This window comes from Balaenoptera ricei, chromosome 15 (assembly GCF_028023285.1).
Source record: "Balaenoptera ricei isolate mBalRic1 chromosome 15, mBalRic1.hap2, whole genome shotgun sequence".
NCBI lineage: Eukaryota > Metazoa > Chordata > Mammalia > Artiodactyla > Balaenopteridae > Balaenoptera > Balaenoptera ricei.
Window position 1 is genome coordinate 68,740,183 of NC_082653.1, and position 24,599 is coordinate 68,764,781.

Below are 24,599 nucleotides of genomic sequence, written 5' to 3' on the forward strand. Positions count from 1 at the left end.
TCAATTTAAAACACAGTATTTAAATTAAATCACTAACCTGTGCACTTCTGAGGTGTGGGGGCCTCACGGCAATCATTTTCACACCTACTATGTCAAGTACGTACTCAGTGTTTGTTCTACTGTTACTAACTTAGATCTACTCAGTTTTCTTACCCCTTAAAATCAAGATAACATGTTTCCCAGGTTTCCTGAGTAAATTATATCTTTGTGAAAATCCATCTATTATCTATGATGTGCTTGCAAAGTATTAACTCATTTGAGGTTAGAGACAGTGAGAACAGAATTAGTATAGGAGAGAAAATTAAATCTTTTATTCAAATGTATTAAAGGGTAGTAATGAAGTTAGCAAAACCCACTACAGTAATAGCATAAAAAGGTATCTTTAAAAGAGAAGTAATGGTGCAAATAGTTACCTTATATAGATCATGAATACATACTCTTAATATACTCAAGAAACTTAGGCAAATAAATACTTGTAGATTGGGATGAAGTTTCCAATGATACCACCAGATTAGGACTTTAAAAATTGCCGTCTCTCAAACCACTTAGGCAAAGGTGAAGATGATGTACTCAGTACAGCTGTGTTGTTGACTCTAAGTGACTCTAGTGAAAATGCAGGCACTGCTATCAAGGGTGCACGTGAGAATGAAAAAGCACAACAGCATTTCTAAATTAGCGTTTAAATAGGTAGATATGTGAAAATAAAGTATTGTAAGTAGCATAAAAAGTAATTGCGTATTAGTATACTGAGTTAACTGAAATTTACTTTTACTATGCAAGCATCATTGACTAAATATTCTAGTTGTAAAATAATTAGTTCTTGTTTCTGAAAATGATCTTTACAGGATAGGAAAAAATATGCCAAACAGGATGTATCAAAATAAATATTTATTAACATTTGAAGCTTTATGTAGATACACCTTTAAAAGCAAATGCGCAAATGTGAGGAATTACAAAAATCAACCTAAAATCCGTTTCTCCCAAGTAAGTATAAATGAACATTCAAGATTAGTAGGGCCCCTACCAACGGAGTAAAAAGTCTGCCTGAATGAATACAGGTAATTATTTTAAATGACTTTCAAATAGTCTCCTTTATAGTAACAACTCCAAAAAGTACTAAGAGGCCAAAAATATCCAGAACACGGTGTTTCAACCTTACCCTAACTTAGTAGTAGCGGTATACAAATATATTTCCATCTTTTTGTCCAGCCAGCAAATGAGAATCTGCACCTGACCATTTAACAAAAGACCAGTTCTGGTCAGAGATAGGTGGAAGGAGAGCAGTGCAATGACCTAGGAGTAAGTCCCAAATGGCAATGGTTCCAGAAGTTAATACTGCTGCTGCAAAATGATCTTTCACGTCACCTTCCAGGAACCTAACAGCAAGCAGAGAAAAGACAATTCAGATCACATATCAAAAAACAGACAAACAGAAAAAAAAACATGAAAAAAAATAGGCCCAAACCATGCTCTCAGGAAGAACGAAATTACCTGGAAATAGGAATGCCTGTGTTTGCAATCCAGGACTGCTGGCCATAATGACTAGAGACCCTGCCTGTCTCTCTGATGCACCTCTGTATCCCCTGCACACCAGCTCACAGGGGCCTGCCTCCCACTCTTCAAACCAGCTGAGCTCCGTCTCACCTTACTGTCTTCGCTCTTGCTCTTCCCTCTCCTTGGCAGCTCTAACCCCAGAGCTTAGCCTGGCTGGGTTCTGGTCATCATTCAGGCCTGTCGCCTCCGTAGAAAGGTCATACCTACTCAGAGATCTGAGAGCGCACACACACGTACACTCTGCTCCCTCTCTATCGCAGCACCTCTGTTTATCTTCACAGCACTCCTCACTATGGGAGATTCTCCTATTTCCATGTTTGGTCCCACAAAAATGTAAACATCATAAAACAAATCTGGTTGTCTTTTTAAGACAGGGCTCTGCAGTCAGCTACTGGGGTTTGAATTCTAACAAAGTAAGAGATGTGCAACCCTGGCAAGTCATTTAACTTCATCAGTAAAACAGGGATATGATGATAGGAGTACCTACTTCATAGGATTGTTGTGAAGTTTAATGAAACAGTTGATATAAAAAGCTTAGCACAGTACCTAACACACAGGAAGTGCTTAATAAAAATTAATGGTTATTCCTTACTGCCATATCACCAGCACCTTGCACAGAGCCTGGTACAGTCAGCCCTCAGTGAATACTGTGAGTGAACTGAATGATATATTTTATCTCTGGCTCGCACCCACCTTTGTATAGCTGATTCCTAGCTCTTCTTTTGAAAATCCATCAAGTTTTCCTTGACAGTCTCTCCCCAACCCTCCACTGCCAATTAAGGTGCCTTTCCATCCTTTGTGCTCCCCAAAAGTGCAAGCCTCATGGCATTGTGTGCACTGAAGAGCAGTCACTAGTTGTTTCTTTTTTGAACAGAGAAAGGTTTACTGCAAAGGCTAAGCAAGGAGAACAGGTGGCTTGTGCTCAAAAACTCGAACTCACTAGGTTTCTCTTCTAACTTCCATGAGATTGGAAATAGTAGTGCTTCCTACAGGATTGGCACCAAATAGGCTTTCAAGATTTACTAAACAAATGGGTTTGAAAAGTGACAAAGGAAATGCTTGACCAGGTAGTTATCTGTATCCTCAATTTCTAGGCCAATGACCATTGTACTCTCTTTATATCCAAGAAAACAAGTGTTATGCAAGCATATATTGCAGATGAGAGTTCTGAGGATCTTGTTGAGCTAAGAGCATTTGCAGAAATGCCACAGCTGGCTAAGTACATACGGAGAGAGACTTTTAGAACATGCCATCATCTTGCAAGCTTTGCACAAGATCCAAAGAAACACAGAAATATACATTGTAACTATCAAGGTTCCTTAACCTTGTGAGTTACTAAAGCTAACCTTTGTGGTCCTGATTTACCAGGTCTATTTTCAAACATTAATAATGGCAGTCTTTATAAATGATACCTTCAGATGTTGCTCGGTTCGCCTAATACCAGCACTACTTCAGAGCTTTACATAGCTCAGAAAACTGTTGGGTTGACAATAACTATGGCATTGGTAAATAGATCTTCTCATCAGTCAACAGATAAATATTTATCAAAAGATAAATATCAACTGCCTCCATGATGAAGGTTCAGGCAAGACTTCAAAGTAAAGATATCTTTGTACATTTAAAACTTCCTTAATTTAGGTTTCATGAAAAGAACATAAATTATAGTAAGTTTTTTATAGAGAATATTAATTACTTTGTATTTGAAATAGAGAATATTAATTACTTTGTATTTGTAAAATATTAATTACTTTGTATTTGAAGCCCTGTTTTTTGGTATGGGAAAAAACAGGGCTTGAAAACACATAAAATACCTATCCAGTGCCATACTAGTGGGGATCATAGGATGTAGGGAATCTGAGGTTTGACTCAGATCTACTAAACTTCATACTTCATCCCACTTCTTAACATTCTTTACCATGATCTGCAGTATTTCATGTTTCCATTCATGTCAGTGACACAAAAATATATGGTTTCTGTATTTGCACAAATGCTTCTTAAAATGTCATACTCATTAAATGGCAATAACACACTTGCCTTCCAGCCTGCCCTTGAGGAAGGCAGTAGAGCATCACACCCACACTCAGGGTCGTCTTTGGGTTAATCACAATCAGCTGAAACACAGGGCTTCCCAACAACTTGCTCTCTTTGGCACAAGGGTGACTCAGAACAACAAACAGGAGCCCCTGATTTAGGAGAAAAATGAATAACCAAGTAAATCATCCAGAGTATGTGGGGAAAAAGAAAGCACTGGCAGAGACAAAACTAAAGAATTACAGGAACGGTCAACAGGCTCTTAAATTTCCAGGATTTAATCCCTGGCTCACTCTTTTCCAGGCAGAACTGTTGACGGTATCACTGAGCTGGACTTCTGGCTTCTCCAGCAGAGGGCTCCCTGTGACTTTACAGCCAGTCTTTGCAGGCATGACTAGCTGACTTATCAGCTTCCTGCACTTTACAGCCTGCTAACATCTCATGCCATCTCTTTGGGAAGATGCTGGCATAAGAAAAAAGGGCATATAAACACATGGAGGGAGTCCTCAGACTAGAAATGTTCATCTGTAAGTTGGTTTTTGAAAATTCGTAACACATTTTCTCATAAAAACAATCTTTTAAGTGGTGACTGCATTTTCAGGCCAGTTTGCAATAGCCTATTTATTTATAGAGTAAAAATGACCAAAAACAGACACCATCACCTATAGTTGTTTCTGTGGGAAAATGTGTTACAGACCTCTCCTGGCTTTAAAATTACATGTCCTAATAATAACATTATCATGTGTGAAAATATATGTCACACATACATGTATATATACATATATATGTATGTTGTATGTTGAAAGTAGTTATTTTGGGGGGTAAAATAGGGAAAATTAATTATAGGGCCATCTTAGGATTAATAACATTCATTTGTAATTCATCCATTTCTATCAACAGAATGACTGAATTCTTATAATGAGGATGAATTACCTTTATAATTAAAAAACAACCAAGAGTCAAAAAATGTTACATGCTATACACTTAACTAGGGGTTGGCAAACCGTGGCCTACAGGTTAAATCTGGCTCAATGCCTATCTTTGCATGGCTCATGAGCTAAGAATGGTTTCTGCATTTTGAAATGGTTGGAAAAAAGAGGAAGAACATTTTGTGCCACATGAAAATTATATGAAATCCAAGTCTCAGAAAGTTTTATTGTCCAAAAAGTTTTATTGGAACGTAGCCACACGATTTGTTTACGTATTACCTCTGCTGACTTGGGGCTGTAGTGGCAGAGTAGAGTAGCTGCAACAGAGACCACGTGGCCTGCAAAGCTGAAAATATTTACCATCTGGGCACTTTACAGAAAACGTTTGCTGATTCCTGTACTGAACTATTAACTATTATTTCTGGAGGTTGGCTTCATGGAGAAATTTTACTTCCTATCTTATACATTTCTGTGTTAAATGTTTTAATATCAAATAGGTATTAATGTTGTAGTAACTAAAATGTAAAATTATTTAAATGCCTAGTAGGTATATTTAATCATTCCAGAAATAAATTCAACCCTCTTATTTTAAGATGAAAAAAGTTAGCCCCAAGATAATGTGATAGATTATCTAAGATCACACAACATTTTCTTGGTGGCATACGGGATCTTAGTTCCCTGACCAGGGATTGAACTCACGCCCCCTGCAGTGGAAGCGTAGAGTTTTAACCAATGGGCCTCTAGGGAAGTCCCTAAGATCACACAACTTTTGAGTTCATTTCCACAGATGCTGCTAGGCTAGGGAAAGACACAATATCCTTTGTGTTCAGAGCTTCTGGGTGCTGACGCTCACAGAGCTGCCACTGCGGCTGGGCCGGTCAGTCTGCACACAGCGCTGAGCTGGCTGCTTTTGCCTCTGCTTGTGGCTCAACAGTGGATACGCAGGCGGTTACCCCTGACTCCTGGACAAATACCTTCACCCTGTTCAGATGTTAACACTGGACTGTAAGCAAAGTCTATTAACGCAATGGCTAAGAAGCTGTGTTGGGTTCTATATGAGAATCCTGAAGCCTCAGAGAAAAACATGTCTGGGACCATTGAATCATCCTTCCTAAGGGCATTCATTCACATCATAAATCATTTATGGCAATGTGGTTGGGAGCCAAGTCTGATAACAGGCATACTATTTCTAGGTACAAATTCACAGCTGGAAATCAAGGTTTGCCCTTAAGTCATACAGCCAGAAATTTTACCCAGTCATATTGTGCCATCACTTATTTTCACTGATAAATTTTAAGAAAGAACAAACACTGCTATCCAATTTTGAAAAAAAATAGGCACCAGGAAGGGTCAGGTAATTACTACTTACTAAGTTATTGCTCTCACTCAGTGAGGCCAATAGTAACACACAAAGTGGTCCCAGCAGATCATTACTTACCATTTCAGAATAAGCTTTGTGACAGACTGAAGCTTGGTAGGAATCACCAATGTGCATCTTTTTCAGGAGTTGACCAGTTTTTAAATTCCTTGGACACCAAAAATAAATAAGTCATAATATTCTTCCAGCAAACTGGTTTTCACATAATGTTCTCTTATTTATCACAGAATCCTTTAGGAGGTGACCAAGGGAAAAACTAAGGGACACAGCACCTTAGTTTTGTTTAGCCACCAATTTAGCTAAAAATGAAGCTATAGTTTAACTTGGCCAACAGTGTAATTTAATAGTTTAGCTTTAGATCGAATCTGCTATGCCACGAGGGATAAATCTTTTCACATTCCATGAGAAAAGTTTTCCATTAGCTCATTTTACTTGTATTGAAATTAGGCACATGGCATAGCTCTATTATTATGATTTTATCACTCTTCTTGTTATGCCTATATTTTCCATGGAACACAATGGTCAGGAAACCAAATTTGGTTAGGGGAGAGACTACACCTAAAATAGACTTATAATTATGTCTCTATAATATGTGTTTATACTAGAGCTGGACCAAGATAATGGAGAGAAAATGGACTGAGATAGGATAAAAAATGGAAAAAGGAAGACAGGAGAGGGTGAATACAAAGAAGAAAAAATAAAGTTTGCTGGAACCACTCCTGAGCTTTATTGAGGATTTGTGACATTGATTAACTGTTCTACCATGTGACTCTACTGGTGAGAAACTTTCAATTGGCTCCCCATTAGCCACAAGATAAAGTCCGGATTCTTTTTCATGGTACTTATAACCCTCATGAATCCAGTGCTGCAACACTATATTACTCACTGCTCCCTTACTTGAAATCTTCTAATTGTCTGGACAAAATATTGTGCATATTCCTGGCTCTATATCCTTGTTCAAGCTATCCTTTCCAACGCACTCCCCATTACTGACTAATTCTCATCCCTGTATTGACAATGCCCATCTATTCCTTAAGGCCTAGATTATGTCCCATCTTCTCCCAGCTGTATGAGCTCCATTTAGACTCCATCACTTCTCCCGGTCTGCACCAGTCCACAGAAATCTCCTCTCCTCCAATTCCCTATAGTACTATCCATAGGCCTCATATTTTATTTAATATATACTGTAATAGGGTATAATATATTCATTCAACAAATACTTCTGATGTTTCTATGCACCAGGTACTGTGTATAAAAACTGAAGAAAGAAAACTAAATTCTCATGTACTTATGCAAGGTTTTCCTCATATAGAGAACACCAGAATGGTTTATCCCTTACAGAGGTTAGTACAAGTTCTGTATTTAGTAATTGCGCTTTCCCCAAATCCCAAAGCACTTTGTTTAAATCTGTATCACTCTGACCTTATGTACATTGTAAAGGAATTATATACTTTGAATTGCAAAGCAATCTTATTTCCCTACTAGATTTTAGGTGCCTTGGGACCAGAATTCATATCTGATTCATATCTGCATCTCCCACAGAGAATGGTACATAAGTAGAGACTCAAATACCTAGTAAATAATTGAAAGATGGGTGCTCGGTTAATATAGTTCGATTAAGATTAAATATTTAGACCTTCAGCAATAGTTTCAAAAAGGACCACTGAACCTTGATTATAATATGAATCACTTTAGACATCTAACAAATCAGGAGGTCAATAGGGAAGGTGAACAACTACTATATGTAAATGTAAAGTGATACAGAGCCCAAAAGGTAAATGATAGCTTTTGATAGACATCTATGAGTAACTACTCTAAGCAAGGAGCTAAGACAGACACTGAGAATAGATATAAGATACAGTACCTATCTTCAAGGACTTTCATAATACAAGGTAGTATATACTAAGTTAAAAATAAGGGCAATAGGGCTTCCCTGGTGGCGCAGTGGTTGAGAATCTGCCTGCCAATGCAGGGGAACACGGGTTCGAGCCCTGGTCTGGGAAGATCCCACATGCCATGGAGCAACTAAGCCCGTGAGCCACAACTACTGAGCCTGCACGTCTGGAGCCTGTGCTCTGCAACAAGAGAGGCCGTGACAGTGAGAGGCCCGCGCACTGCGATGAAGAGTGGCCCCCGCTCACCGCAACTGGAGAAAGCCCTTGCACAGAAACGAAGACCCAACACAGCCAAAAATAAATAAATAAATAAATAAATTTATTTAAAAAAAAAAAAAATAAGGGCAATATGAACTCAGAGAGGAAAACATCAATGAGGGTTGAGGTGCTATAACAGAACTTAAGGCAACTTAAGGCAACCTTAAACTTAGAATTTAAACTGATACTTAGATGTTAAGTATAGAGGTCCCTTCCTAGCCTCAAATTCCATTGGGATCCCTTATCTATGAAATGCCAAAGGCTATTATTATTAGAAGGGGGGAACTGAAGGATGGAATGAAAAAAGGGAGTGAAGGAATAGGGAACAGGTGGCGAGGAATTTTTGTAATGAAGCATAAGGGAAATGAAAGCTGCAGAAAGCAAAATGGGCCCCCACTGAAGGTTTTGTTTTTGGCGGCGGGAGGTAGCAGGACTGGGAGGATGGGTGTTTATAAAGCAATAGTATAAAAGATGATCTGGAGGTTGAATATTGATTGATGGCACGGAGACCAATAGTACTAGATTATATGAATAGTATAGGAGCCGAACAATGAAAGTCCAGGCTACAGAAATAGCAGAAAGAATAGAAAAGACAAGTTTTATTAAGAACGTTGTCCTCAAACAAGACGTATGTGTGGAAACTCTGAGGAAAGTGCCTCAAGTGGAAACCTGCGCCTCGAAGAGAGCAGGACATCTGAAAACAAAGTCTTCTGGCAGATTAGGTCATGGTCAAATTCCAGAGGCTCCCTGGTGGAGAGGGGACAAAGTTTCTCTCAGGGGTCACGCTTTCCTAGTTTATTCCTAGAGGGTTAGGACTGGAAAATGCCGAACAGGCAGGTAGCAGTGACACTAACATCTTAACTTTCTCTCACCAAGACCCATTCTGGCCCCAAGGGAATAGTTAATGGAGAAGGCTTCTGAGGAAAAAAAAACAAAACAACCTATTCTCCTCCTACAAATTAACCTTACAAGTGTCTGTGGCCGGGTGTGGTTCTCTCTCATAGTCAGGAAAGAGAGGTGGCTGGGGACTCTTCGACTTCAGTTTCCCTATCACAAGTGTGTTAATTTGAATCCTGTAATCATGTTTTATACATCTAGTAATTTTGGATAGTATTCTAGACATTATGAATGACACATCACATAAACTCTGCATTCTGTTAGGTTCCTCTGAAGAATATTGATTTTTTCCCCCTAGTAAACAGTGAAATTGGCTAAACTCAAATTCCAAATGCCGAAAACCCAGTTCAGTTCTTTTTGCTTTACCTGGGCTGCTTCAAGTCTGTCCTGCATACATGCAGTTTAAAGGTCAGCCAGATATTTAGGTAGAGAATATAGCCAGAGTTTAGGGCTCCTTCTCTGGCTCTCTACTTTTTGGGATTTTTCTTCCTTGTTTTCTAGCTGCTGTAGTTACCTTGATTTCTATCCTTCGGTCCTTTAAGCCAGCAGGACAGAACATTTTCTATCAGGCTTTTAATAACTGAGTGTGCAGACTGGGGCCTGCCCGCTGAACAGGAAACTCGCCCAGTGACATTTCCTTCTTCTAAGTATTGAACTTCCTCCAGCATATTTCTTTTTTTCTTGCTCTCTAGTGCTTTCAGATAGTTGATTTTTATATTTTGTGCAGAGTTCATAGGTATTTTAAGTAGGAGAATTAGTCTGAGAAAGGTACTCAGCCATTAACTGGAAGCAATACTTTTTTTTTTTTTGTACTTTGGCCGTGCGGTGAGGCATGTGGGATGGTTCCCCGACCAGGGATCAAACCCGGGTCTCTGCAGTGAAAGCGCCAAATCCTGATCACTAGGCCACCAGCGAACTCCCAGCAGTAGATTTTTGTCAACAAAAAAAAATTTCATTTATTTTAAAATTGTCTGCTTGGACTGTCTGAATTAATCTTGTTAAGACAAGTATATAGCATTTGATAGTAAACAAACAAAAACACAATCATATTTACAGAGTCTCTTATTTAATCTTAATAACCCTGTGAAATTAGAAGTAAAACCTTATATTACAGATGAGGAAACTGAGGCCCTCGAGGGAAAGCTTACCAAATAACAATGTTGTTCATTACAGTGGTACCAAGCAGAGCTTCCTGCATCCCTTGAACCTCAGCAAAAGTTAGTATAGTCTCTTCAGGGTGCATCAAAAACTGTTTTTCTTTGCTTCTGCATTAAAAACAGTATTAAAAATCAGCACTTTCCACCAAAGCAGTTTCTAAGCAGCTCTTCTACATATTATTGAACTATGCATAATAAACACTAACCTAATGCCAGAAAAAAAATTTCAACCAGAAAACACATGTATTCTAAACTTTCTACAATGAACATTTATTACTTTCATATTACCTACTTGGATATATTGCAAGCACCTCAAATTCATCATATCCAAAATTAAACTCACCAGCTCTCTCTTTAAACCTTGTGTTTCTTTCTGCATTGCTATCTCAACTAACCGTTCCACCACCCACCCAGGTGAGCAACCCAGAAACATGGACTTTATCCTTGTGTCCTTCCTCTCTATTTACTCAATCACCAAGTCCTAATGACTTTATCATCTCATCTCTCTCAAATCCATCTGTTTCTCCCCATCTCCACTAATGCTTTCCTAATTTAAGCAAACAATTATTTATCTCTTGCCTATTTTACTGCAACAGGTCATGGATTAAATAAGACAAACAAGGTCCATGCCCTCCGTCATTAGGAAAGACAGATAAATAATCACAATAGGGCTTCCCTGGTGGCGCAGTGGTTAAGAATCCGCCTGCCAATGAAGGGGACACGGGTTCGAGCCCTGGTCCGGGAAGATCCCACATGCCATGGAGCAACTAAACCCGTGTGCCACAACTACTGAGCCTGCGCTCTAGAGCCTGCAAGCCACAACTACTGAGCCTGTGAGCCACAACTACTGAAGCCCGTGCGCCTAGAGCCCGTGCTCTGCAACAAGAGAAGCCACCGCAATGAGAAGCCCGCGCACCGCAACGAAGGGTAGCCCCCGCTCGCCGCCACTAGAGAAAGCCCACGCACAGCAACGAAGACCCAACACAGCCAAAAATAAATAAATAAAATAAATAAATTTTTAAAAAATCACAATAAAGTGTAATGAGTGTATGACAGACATAGAGGATGCTATGAGTTCCATTTTTAGCATGTTGAATTTGAGGTATCCACGAGATGTCTAATAAATAGGCACGCAGGTCTAGAGGTTGAGAAAGAGCTCAGAGTTAGAAATATATGTTTGCAAGTAGCCAGCATCCAGATGGTACCTGAAGCAATGGAAACCGAGTTTGTGAAACCAGAAAAGGGTACAGGATCTTGAGGTATCTGTAATACTTGAAGGACACACAGAGATGCCAAGGGAGACTGAAGAACAAACTACACTTGCTGAGCCTCTCTGCCCCACTGCCTTCTTCCCTGCCATGTCTGGCTCCACCTCCCTAAACTGCTTCTATGTTATAGCCCAGTATGGAGGCAGAACCTGCTATACTACACATACAGCAGAGAAAACAAGATGCTACTGATTCAACTTTCTCTGAAACCCTGTGATAAAATCATTCTTGATCTAATAGTTAAAATCAACCAATGCTTTTCTTACCCTCCATCTTCTGCAAACGTCATGATTTCTACTTGTTGATCACAAAGGGTCCCACTGCTACTGACTAGCCTCCTCTTTGTCAGGCCAAGCACAGCTTTTATATTTCCAGAACTCAGGAGCACTTGCTTTTCACTTTTACCATCAGGAGAACAAAGTAGTGCCCTAAACCAAATATAAGGAAAAATGCGGAGAAGTCAGGAATAAATCTTTAATATTAAAGAACTAGGTTCAAACTTTATAAGGAAACTTTAGTCCGAGATGTCATTGATAGTTTTGTTTGTTTGTTTGTCTTTTAACAAATCTCTCTTTAGACTTAATTTAGATTCTTTCAAGACTCAAGACTAGGTTATAACTTGTGCTCAAAACAAGCTGAGAAAAATCAAGGGAAAGAAAAAAATACTCCTTGAGAATTACATACCTGATTTCTCTGATTTCCAAATTTCCCAAAGCCACACACACAAGATTACAAACATCAGGCACTAGAACTATCTGTAATACTGGGACCTAAATAAAACAAAGCAGCCAAAATTATATTTGGTTGTTTCATCTTTAATTAATCCAAATTTTCCAAAATTTGTCACATTCCTTTCTAGTGTCATTATACCAGGATAGTTTCCAATATTTGAACAAATGTGAAAATGTTCAGCAAACACCCTATTTTTATAAGCTTAAATCCAAATAAGCTATGTGCATAATAGTGTTTATTGTGGCATTTATTTAACACAATCTATGCTCTCGCAATGGGAGAATAATTAAATAAATTCTGGCATGTGGATGAATGGAACAATATGTAGCCATTTGAAGTAAGTTTATTCACTGAACAAATATTTATTGAGCAACACTCTGCAAAGCACAGTGCTAGAAGCTGGGGGTATACTGGAGAACAAGAATGAAATTTGCCAAGACAGTAGTAGATCTTAAGCATTCTCACCAAGAAGAAAAAAAGGAAACTGTGAGGTGATGAATGAGTCGATTAACTTGATTATGGGAAACGTTTCACAGTATGTATGTATATCAAATCATCACATGTGTACATCACAAATGTACACTTTAAATATATTACAATTTTATTTGTCAACTATACCTCAATAAAGCTGGAAAAATAAAATTCAAAATAAACAAATAAGTAAGTATGAAGAATATGTAGCAACCAGGAAACATGTTTATACGGTAAGAAAAGGCAGGCTTAAAAATTTTAGGCACACCAAGATTGCAACCATGTAAGATATGTACGAAGGTAGACAAGGACAGAAGAAAGTATATACAGAAAAAAAGCAGAAATAACATTTTGGTGAGAGGTAAGGAACAGGGGTATCAGCAAGTTTAGAAGTCAGAATAGATATGAAATTCCAAGCTCCCCCAGCAGGTCTAAGGTAAAAATCCATCTCTGGATAAACATGATAAAGCAAATAAAGCACAATGTTAATTGTAGAGACTAGATGCTGGGTATATGGGTGCCCCCTGCACCACTTTTCTGTATGCTCGAATATTTTCATAATAAAATGTTGGGGATAAACCGCATCTCTCTGCTCTGTCTTGCATAGTCATAGATCCCATATTTTTGGTAAGCTGCACATCTATATTACCATGCAAATGATTGGAAAGATCTCTTTCAGTTATAATATTCTGACTTACCTCTGCGAAGTGCCAGGAATAAATTTTTTCCCACTGCCAAGTATCCAGAGGTTTCCAAAGAGAAACTACATATTCACAAGCAGTTATGATACACCGCTCTTTGAAACCAGCTATTTCCCACCACATGGCACTCACATCCACAGAACAGGAACCTGAAGGATTCTGACACAGAATGGCAACAACAGTTATGTTAAAGGGATCCTTGGGGGATGTTTAATAAAAAGAATAAATATGAAAAGTAATGGATTACAAGGATTAGATGAAATACCAACTAAATGTAATTAAAATTTTATGCAGGTCAAAAGAAAGAGCTTTGTGGGTCTTAGGTAACTACAATAATTGTCCATACACACTTACAATGATAGATTTAAAAACATGTAGCTCCAGACTGGAAAAGATTCAGATTTAACCACAAAAAAATAGACCATAAGAACTAACTGGAACATTAGTCCCATAAGAACCTTTGGAAATGAAACATTCTGATGAAGCACCCATGGGTTGAAGAGGGAATAAAACTGAAACAACATATTATTTCTAAACGAACATGCAGAATGTGGTGGCCAAAGCAGTATATCCCAACCCCCCGAAACAAAAAAAAACCAAAAACCTATAATTATAAAGGTATTTATAAAGTAAGCAAGCAGCTCAAGAAGTTAGTAAAAGAACAATGAAATAAGCACAATGATAAACAGAAGGAAGGAATTACTAAGGATAAAAATAGAAAAAAAAAAATGAAATAGGAAATCAAAAAACTCATTTAACAATAAACACAACCAAAAACCAGTTTTTTTGGAAGACCTATAGGATGGACAAACCTCCTAAGTCTGATATAGGAAAAAAATACTTTTATATAGAAATGGAGAGTGAGAAGAGAGAGGCTTAACTGCATATACACAGACCAAAAAGCTATAAGAATAATAAATAACTTTTTACCTACAAATTTGAAAATATGAATGAAATGGTTGATTCCTTTAAGAAACTAAGTTATTAAAATTGATTTATGAATAGCTTTGAAACAACATAGGTATTATTTTGTGTCTTTTATAGAAAAGGAATCTGGGGATCAGAGGCTAAATGATTTGTCCCACGTCACACAGCCAGTGATCCGCAGAAATAGTTTATGTGGATTTAAAGCTCTTTCTTCTACACCAGTTGTTCTCAACTAGAGGCAATTTTGCAACCCTCCCCTGGGGGACAGTTAGCAATATCTGGAGACACTGTTGGTCATCAGTACTGGGAAGGGGGTGTTACTGGTAGAGATCAGGGCTGTTGCTAAATACCATACAATGCACAGGCCAGTCCCCTACAAGAAAGAATTATCCAGCCCCAAATGTCAACAGTACTGAGATTGAAAAACCCTGCTCTACACCATCTTACTTCAAGTATAAAAAGTTAACCAGGACAGGGGTCTAATCCACTTCTCAGGATTTACCAAAATATCATTAACAGAATATTATAATTTATATTTCTCAGAACCATATATAACACATAGCATATGAAAATTAACCATTCACTATGTCATAACCTAGAACTGCTACCCATTTTCTTACAAATCACCGTAAGTGGTTCTTCTAGAAATACTACATCATTTGGGTAGGAGAGTCATGAATGACCCCCCTCTCCCTCTGTCAAAATACCTGATTTAAAATTTAGATACGGAGAGTTAAGTTGTTCTTGGCAATAGCTTGACATATAAACTTCTTCAGAAGATCTCAAAATATATTCACAGGTAAATATTGCGGAAAACAAAGAATTTAAATCTGTTTTTCTGAATCTATTCTATCAAGTTTTTCTAATGATCAAATTCTTCTGCATTTTCCTATCAATTCATCACATTTTTCACATGTAAGTCACCAGACATATTATAAGTTAACAGCCTTCTGACCTTTAACTTTGAAACCAATTGTAGGGTGCCTGGGTTTAAGCTATCACAAGCAGGAACGTCTGCTATTTCAGTCTGTGGAAACAAAAGTCACATAATTAATTTATACTTTATGTATGATATCTGCCTGCATCACTCACTCATCAAACTATTTCCTATGTTTTATTTTCTATGGTAACAGCGGCAAAGTCCCAAATGCAACAGCTTCATTGATAACAAAGAGAATAGGATCCCTTATATTTAAAAATATATATTCTTTAATTAATCCTAATTTCCCCAGAATGAACTTAATGTTTATAGTGAAGCCATATCACAGAAACATGTTTAAACATTTTTAAACACTGAGGAACTGATGTGTAAGGTGGTCACGCTGTCCATATTCACTAAGATACTTCATTTCTTCAGAGAAAATTTCACAAAGGAAGCAGTCTGTACCTGTTCAGTGGAATGTTTCCGTGATTCCTGGCACGTGTTTCCACGGAGCTGATTTTCTTTGTAGGTTGATGACTCGATGGGTAGAGGTGTTGCTTGGGGACCAGAGTCACAGTCACAGGAAGGCTGTCCTTCCCTTCCTGCCACATGCAGGCTGCTATCTAATTTTGGTGGGCTGCTCCAAAATTGTTTATGATCACTAGCAAGGCTGACTGTGGCTTTTAAGTGAGAAAGCTGGGGTGTAGAGCAAGCTTGTCCAACAACCTCTGCAGACACCTTTTCTCCATGGGCTCGGGAGCCAAAAGCTGGAGTAGAGCCTAAGACGGGGAAAGCGGGTGAACACAGGTCTGCTGTCGGTCTGTCATTATCATCAGATGCAACAGTATTTACAGGAGTGAAAAGTAAAATGGATGAAGAAAGGTCCTTCTCCTGAGGCTGGCTTTTTTTGCTTGGCATTTTAGGATGTGCCTTTCCTGGCAGGATGATCAGTTCCTCTTTCCCATCCTCCTTTTCTATAGTGATTTGTTTAGGGGTCAGTTCCTCCACAGCAACACAATTTCCCCCTTTAAGATGTCCCTCTCCATACGTTTTTGATCCAAAAGGCTCCATCAGCTTTTCTGAGCAAGACTTCAGTTTTTCAAGCTTAAGAGGCCCAAAGTCTTCATCAGGTAACTGAAAGTCTGTGATTTTGAGAAAAGGCGACAGATGCTTTAAATTTAGCATTTCATTCTTATGAAATGAAGAACTGAAAGCATCATCATCCAAAGATAAATACACGTAATTACTGTAAGAAAGGGAGTCCTCTTTTTGACAATGACCTTCCTTCTCTAAAACAGAAAGCAACAGAACAAATACCCAACAAGAGACATTAATTCCCAACGAAGAGTGAGATTCTAAACTCCAATATAGTGCAGAGTTCATTACTTTTCCCACCCATGACTCTGAAATCTCAGTGAACAGTTCAAAAATCAGCCATAGGTTAGTGGTTAACTAGCAGCTCCTCCTGCAGGAGCAAAATCAATGTGGTGCTGACAGCACTAGCTAGAAGGGAGACGGGGGTCGAGTCCCAGCTCTGCCACTGATTCGCTGTGTTACCTTGGGCAAGTCAATTCACATCATTTTCCTTTGTCCCTCCTACGGGAACTGGACTAAGAATCTCTAAAGTCCCTTCTGATCCAGAACTATGATTCCAACAGGCTACCAGAGTACAGTCTACAAAATGCTGGCCCTTCTCACTGAAGAAAACTTAGTCCCCTTTTCAAGCAAAGAGTAATTTACTAGACTTAAAGCGACAGGAATTCTGTATCACTCAAAGTGTAGCTGCATCCAACACCTAATAAACAGATAAGAAAGCTGTGGTTCATGTATACAATTGAATATTATTCAGCCATAAACTGATACAAGCTAAAATGTGGGTATATCTCAAAAACTAGCTAAGTAAAAGCAGCCAGACACAAAACGTCACATATTGTATAATTTCATTAATATGAGATAACCCAAATAAGTAAGTCCACAGAGATAGCATACAGATTGGTGGTTGCCGGGGACTGACGAGAGGAAATGGGAAGACACTGCTTAATGGGTATGGGGTTTCCCTTTGGGGTGATGAAAGTGTTTTGGAACTAGACAGGGGTCATGGTGACACAACACTGCGAATGTACTAAATGTCACTGAATTGTTCACTTAAAAAGGTTAACTTTATGTTATGTGAAGGTCACCACAAGAAAAAAAAATTTTTAATGTACCTGCAGGTTACTGAAATCACAGATTATTTCAAAGTATACAAAAGAACATTTCAAGTTTATTATTAGATTGCCCTATATTCCCATTCCTTTGTTTTCTTGTTGGCCTAAAAAATGATGATACAAAAGTCATGATTATTATTTTTAAATTAATTAATGAATTGTAGCTCACAGACCAAAGCCTGCGTCCAGTGGTATAGAGCAGCTGGCTGCCTGTTGTGTAAATAAAATTTTATTGAGACGATCACATTTACATATTGTCTATGGTGACTTTAACACTATACTCATGTAGCTGTGATGCAGCACAAAGACCATACTTCATATCTGGCCCTTTACAGAAAGTTGCTGAGCTCTCAAACAGAACTGGAGTGAATGATCTAGATTTTGTGCTCAGCTTATCAGATATAACTCCTGAGTAAATGAATAAAGAAGTTTAAATTATAACATGTCACTTGATATCCTTCAAAATCTGTGTCCTACAGACCTCAGAGAGACTGAGGTATTAGATATTTTACCCCCAAAAGTGGCTCAGGACAATTGCATTTTGCTAGACGATCATCCCTAAGAGTTTGTCAGTGGACTCTTACTCTGACACAGATTTAATTTTATTTCAAAAACATTTCCTATATTAGTTACTTCTCCCCATGGATAAAAGATTGTATGGTACCTGAATAAACACTAATTTTAGGTAAATATCCAATATAGTTTCCTTCTAAGTGTCAACTTTTTCAACCATATTTGTGAACTCTGGCACCATCCAGCTAGGGGTGAATTCTGACTCTGTCATTTTAAAGATACTTTGATCTCCTTGCCTTAGTTTCCTCATCTGTAAAGTGAGGATAAAAACAGATTCTACCTCACGTACAGTTGGTGTCATGATTCAGTGAGTTAGTATCTGTACAACATTTAGAAAGTGCCAGGCACATAGTGTTAGCTACCACCACCATCAACCACAACTCAATTTACCTTTCTCCCTCTTCTTACCATGAATAATTGCTTTTTCATTCCGATCTTTGTGCAAGGTAACTTCTTCCTTGGACCTATTAACACCTGATGTGCCAGAAGTTGGCAAAAGTAATTCATGGTGATCTAACAGAGGGGTGCAGGCTGACTTTCTTCTTCCTTTGCGTTTTCTACCAGATGGCTGGGTAACCGCCTTCCTAGAAAAGTCATCTTTAGTGGGGCCAGCGGGAGAGTTGACTTCAGTTAACAAGAGAAGTTTCTGAGGACTTTTTGAACTTGGTTGTTCTGCATATGTGTCTGACATCTTAATTTCACTTTGGTTAGTTTCTTCATTGGAAACGTTTAACTTTTTAGCAGATTCCTTATTTTTACTTTTAAACCCATTTTTTCTGACACCCAAATGACTTTGTATTACAGCCTCCAGTGCTACTTTCCTCTGGCAATTTGACATGCGTCGTGTTGTTCTAACATAATATTCTGCAGGAAATAGAAGGCCTTCAAGCACTGTGCAAGAATGTGTTTGATTTTCTGTAGAAGCAGGAGAAAGTACTTCTAGGCTAAGACTCTTAGATTGACTTAGAACTTCTTTTTCCAGAGGACTTTCATTTCTACCACCAAGAGCATTATTGGGAGATTTAAAAGACATCTCTGTGTGATTTTGTTCTTTTAAGTTTTGGTTTTCATTTGCCACTAAGTTATCGTAGGTGAGTTCATTTATAGAACATGAATTATCTGCCTCCAATTTAGGACTTCTAAGCGGCTGGCCACTTGCAGTTATACTTCTGTTTACCTCTGGGTTATCTGTAAAGACAGTCATTTTTTCTTTTTGTGTCTCTAAGTTTACAGGCGAAGCAGGGCTAATGTTTTTTAAACTGTGAGTAGTAAGTTCACAGTTACTTTTAGGAGGCTTATGCTCAAGGTGCTGACCACTACTGCTGACTGACGGAGCATGCAAAGGAAGAGTAGTCACCCTGGGGAAATTATTTCCTCTTAAGAGTGCATCAACATCTCTCTGTGGTTTGGCGTTTGGTAGAATTAATACACTCCCTACATTATTTCCTGTAACTGGAGTTGGAGAATCCGGAATGTCAAACTTAGGACTTGACGGGTAAGTTCTTATCTCAGTTACAGGTGTCTTAGGATTTTCTCTATTGATTTCTTCCTGTTCCTTTAGTCTTTTTCCAGAGAGTATGAGCGAATCAACGTCAAAGAAAGACTCTCTCTCCTGTGAAATAAATGTTCTCTCCTGTTTCCTTCTTCTCCCTAGCAGCTTACTCTCCCGTTTCTTACCGTCAGGACCACTGACCCTGCAGGGAGAATGTTCTTGGATATCATCTGATCTTTGTGTGCGTGATCCTTCTGCTGGGACTCGTCCAGGGCTAAAGGACTCAGGCTCAAGGTCAAGTGTGATAGGTGTCTTTTCTCCAGTTTCTTTATCGACGTGGGTGTTGATTTGTAACGTGTCACAAGGAGATACTTTATTTTTAGGTTCTGAGGAGAAAAAAATTATATAGTTAATATTTTCCTTTTAAAATGACATAAAAACTACCCCATATTTATTTTTAAATATTACATATAAATACTACAAAACATTTATTTAAAAGAGAGTCAATGGTATTTCGTTCAGACAGATCAAAGCTCAAGTTTTTAATGATCTGATGAACTATAATAATACTAAGTAAATATAACAAAAACGGAATTGTGCTGGAAGAATGATTTTTAAACTGAAAGATTATCTATTCTTTATTGCAATCATCTTTTCTCTTAGTTTTGTCTTCCAGCTTCACTGAAGTACAACCGACAAATAAAAATTGTACATATTTAATGTGATGTTTTGGTATATGTATATATTGTGAAATGTTGCTACAATCAAGCTAACATATCCATCATTTCCCATAGTTACAATTTTTTGCGTGTCATGAGAACACTTAAGGTCAGCTCTCTTAGCAAATTTCAAGTATACAATACAGTATTATTCCTTTTTTTTTTTTTTTGGGGCCGCGCAGCACGCAGGATCCTAGTTCCCCGACCAGTGATCGAACCTGTACCCGCTGCAGTGGAAGCATGGTGTCTTAACCATTGGACCGCCAGGGGAGTCCCTACAATACAGTATTATTAACTATTGTCACCATGCTGTATGTTAGATCTCCAGAGCTTATTTATTATGCATAACTGCAACTCTGTACCCTTTGACCTACATCTCCCCATTTCCCCCGTATCTCACCTAATTTTTTACTTTGTGTATCTTTTTTGGCTCAAGTAATTTTCATATCACTTTTCTTTTCTTTTTTTTTTGCCGCACTGCGCGGCATCTGGTATCTCAGTTCGCTGACCGGGGATTGAACCCGTGCCCCTTGCATTGGAAGCGTGGAGTCTTAACCACTGGACCACCAGAGAAGTCCCTCATACCACTTTTCTACTTCATTAGCCTCCAATTTTATGATTATAAATTACCTGACTTCTAACATAAGAAATGATTATTGTTTTTTATTAAAATATTCCCAGCCAGACTTTTTTCTTTGTGCATATATAAATAATTTTAAAAGATCATCTTTCCAATATTTAAGCAATAAATATAATTGCTAAAAGTTAAGAGAGGAAAAGAGCAACTAAATATGCAATCCAACTGAAATACAATTTATTGCTCACAGAATGGGAGAAAATATTTACAAATCATGTTATCTGATAAGGGTCTAATAGCTAGAATATATGAAGAACCCTTACAACTCACCAATAAAAAGACAAATACCTAATTAAAATATCAGCAAGGACTTGAATAGATATTTCTCTGAAGAAGATATACAAATGGTCAACAAGCACACAAAAAGATGTTCAACATCATTAGTCACTAGGAAATGCAAATCAAAACCACAATTAGATACCACTTCATATCTACCAGAATGGTTATAATTTTAAAAATAGAAAATTACAAGTATTAGCAAGGATGTGGAGAGATGGGAACCCTTGTGCATTGCGGTGGGAATGTAAAACAGTACAGCCACCGTAGAAAACTGTTTGGCAGTTCCTCAAAAAAGTTAAACATAGAATTATTGTATGACCTAGAAATTCCACGCCTAGGTACATACCTGAAAGAACTGAAAATATATGTCCACATAAACACTTGTACATGAATGTTCATAGCAGCATAATGGCCAAAATTCATAATAGCCAAAAAGTAGCAACAACCCAAATGTCCATTAACTGACAAATGGATATACAAATTATGGTACATCTATACAACGGAATATTATTCAGCTGTAAAAAGGAATGAAGTACTGATGCATGCTTAGATGAATGTACAGATGGATGGATGACAGTTGAAAACTTTATGCTAAGTGAAAGAAGATAGTCACAAAAGGCCACATACTGTATGGTTCCATTTATATGCAATGTCCAGAATAGGAAAATCCACAGGGACAAAAAGTAGGTTAATAGTTGCCCAGGGGTTAAGGGTAGGATGGGCACAGGGTTTCTTTTAGGGGTGGTGAAAATGTTCTGTAATTAGATAGTGACTAGGTTATACAACTTTTTGAATATACAAAGAACCACTGAATTGTACACTTTAAAGAGTCTAGGGGCTTCCCTGGTGGCGCAGTGGTTGAGAATCTGCCTGCCAATGCAGGGGACACGGGTTCGAGCCCTGGTCTGGGAAGATCCCACATGCCACGGAGCAACTAGGCCCGTGAGCCACTATTACCGAGCCTGCGCGTCTGGAGCCTGTGCTCCGCAACAAGAGAGGCTGCGATAGTGAGAGGCCCGCGCACTGCAATGAAGAGTGGCCCCCGCTTGCCGCAACTAGAGAAAGCCCTCGCACAGAAACGAAGACCCAACACAGCCATAAATAAATAAATTAATTAATTAATTAAAAAAAAAAAAAAGAGTCTACTGCTACTCCTTATCTTCTGACTGTGAGAAAAAGAACCACAGCCAAATTTACCTGGGAAATGAATAGTAAAGCAAGTATAAGTGAATGGGCTAGCTTTACCTGTGTCGGTTAGCTGTGTTGAAACTTCCTGCTGGAGCGAGGAATCTTGTCCTTCTACTGTTCTCTTAATGGAATTCTTAAACCTCTCAGCTCTCTGGGCACGCTAGAGAAAACAAAAGCAGCTCACGAAGCAATTTTACAAAAAAGAAATAAATTTTGGTTAAAAGCTTTATTAAACAAAGAGCTGTTTTTATATTCTTTGCACCACAACACCAATTTGAGAGGATAAGATTCACTTACCTGAAGGCGGGCCAGTGTCTTGCTGTATTCCCTTTTCAAGAATGCTAATTTTTCCTTCAACTGGAAGAAGAAAAACACCAAACAAAACTGAGCAGGTGGAAAGGAGGCATCAGAGAGAAGGGATGCAGTGCCTATCAGACACAAGCGTGCAGCGCCCAGCAGGTCCCTCAGCTAGAGGCAGTGGAGGAAGCGGCCCTGACTCATTCTACTTTCAGTTCTCACAGAACATCAAGCTCTCTAATATCTCAGCATCTCTGCATAAGTTGTTCCTATCACCTGGAGCATTTCCTCCCCAACTCACTTTGCTAATTCCTACTGATTCCTCAAGCCTCAGCTTAGATTTTTATTTCCCTGGGGTAAACTTCTAGGTCCTTCTCCAAATCCAAGTTAGGCATTCCACCTCTCCTCTGTGCTTGCTTTATCACAGTACTTATTACACATATTGTCTGTTTACTTCGCTGTTTCCTCCCATCTCACTGTGAGATCCTTGAAGGTAGCAGGGGCTGTCATCCTCAGACAGTCATTCAACTAATGAATCAGTCATTGGTCCAGGTATCTCCAGCACCTAGAACAATAACTGATACCCACCGTGTGTCAGTTATAGTTCCAGCTGCTAGGTATACACAGTGGTCAAGACCCCTGCTCCCAGGCAGCTTACACATAGTGAGGGGTACAGATAATAAACAAGGAAACAAATAAACAGGTAAGATGATTTCACATGGTAATCAATACCCAGACAAACAGGGTGATGTGAGAGTGTCTGGGCTACAGGAGAATGGACTACTTTAGAGACAGTGGTGAGGAAGGCATTTCTGAGGACTACCATTTGAGCCCAGACCGGAAGGAGGAAAGAGCTAGCTTTGGGAAGATCACAGGGAAAGCAATTTGTCCAAGATCACACAATTCATAAATGGCATGATTCACACCTACGCAGTCTGTGCTCTTAACCTCTATGCTAGACTGCTTCTCAAAGCTTCCTACTTATCACCATTCTTATCAACGTCTGGGAATTAGCTTGTTGACTTGTAAATGACCTCTGTCACCCCCACTGCAAGGCAGGATGGGATAAGAGGACTGATGAGTTATTGTGAATGAAGAGTTTCAGCACGATGCTTGGAAGAGCCAGCACAAGATGCATTCAAGTTAACAACATTCGCCGGCCCACGTACAAGGTGGCATGTGTAAGGATATTCAGGGCAGCACTGTTGTAGAAAGAAAAGCTGCAAACAACCTAAAAGGCTCTCGACAGAGTAATATGTAAAGAAAAGGCGGCACTTCCACGCTGCAGGATACTATAAAGAACTTTTAAAAATAAGGTAGGTAAACATGGACTAATGTGGATGTTAAACACAGAGAAGGAAAACGGAAGTTGCAGAACCATCCGGATCATACCATTTACGAACATTCACCTTTCCAAAAAAATGTATTAGTTTTTGGTGGTTAAAGGACACAACCGCACCCCTCCACACCCCCACCGCCCGTTCAACACGCGCACGCGCGCGCACACACGCACAGGTGCACAAAAAGGTCTGAAGTCCAGATTGTTAAGAGATTTACTTAAGGAGGTGGGGTGGGAGAAGCCAAGATTGAGAGTGTGCAAGGTGGGCTGGGGAGGGTGTCAAAGCGGACTTTAGCTTTATCTACAGTTTTACATTTTGTACTTTTGCATTTCTGCTGTAAAGAAACTTTGTTCTTCAAACGCCATCTCCCACACTTTCACTTCCTGTGCCCCCTCAGTCCAGAGAAGAGGGTGAGAGGTCACTGCCGCCCTCGGACGGTGGAGGAAACAAAGACATGCCTCAAATCCTGGGAAAGGGGTTCAAAGTTCTGAGTCAACCCTTCCCGCATCCCCGGCACCTTTTCCTTCTCCTCACAGCTGAGGGGCTTCCCAGGAGGCTCTTCCATCTGGCCGGCGGCCAACAAAAAGAGCATCCGTCGCTGGCCCCGGGCCTGCGGATACGAGGAGCCCGGCTGGCCCTAGACCCCGAGGCTCCTGGGGAAGGTACGGGATGCCCGGGATCCAGTCTGCCCACGGTCAGCCGGCCCACGCGGGCTGGGCGCGCCAATCACCCCTACCAATTACATCC

At 39.1% G+C, this 24,599-nt stretch overlaps 1 protein-coding gene across 5 annotated transcripts; it reads right to left on the reverse strand.

Annotated features, from left to right (window-relative positions):
- Positions 1–871: 871 nt before the first annotated feature.
- On the reverse strand, positions 872–24,596 carry PALB2 (partner and localizer of BRCA2). 5 transcript variants are annotated; one of them, XM_059897745.1, is made up of 13 exons: positions 24,370–24,596; positions 22,513–22,572; positions 22,273–22,375; positions 19,578–19,778; positions 15,586–16,262; positions 15,154–15,225; positions 13,269–13,430; positions 12,052–12,137; positions 11,634–11,795; positions 10,091–10,207; positions 5,953–6,040; positions 3,589–3,737; positions 872–1,376 (listed from the first exon to the last, which is right to left on the reverse strand). In XM_059897745.1, the coding sequence occupies exons 1-13, from the start codon at positions 24,442–24,444 to the stop codon at positions 1,166–1,168; spliced, it is 2,163 nt and encodes a 720-aa protein (XP_059753728.1). In that variant the 5' UTR covers positions 24,445–24,596; the 3' UTR covers positions 872–1,165. The 5 variants fall into 5 exon arrangements, with proteins under 5 accessions (XP_059753728.1, XP_059753725.1, XP_059753724.1 ...); XM_059897742.1 differs by having other exon boundaries at positions 18,309–19,778; XM_059897741.1 differs by having other exon boundaries at positions 15,586–16,409; positions 18,309–19,778.
- Positions 24,597–24,599: the final 3 nt, after the last annotated feature.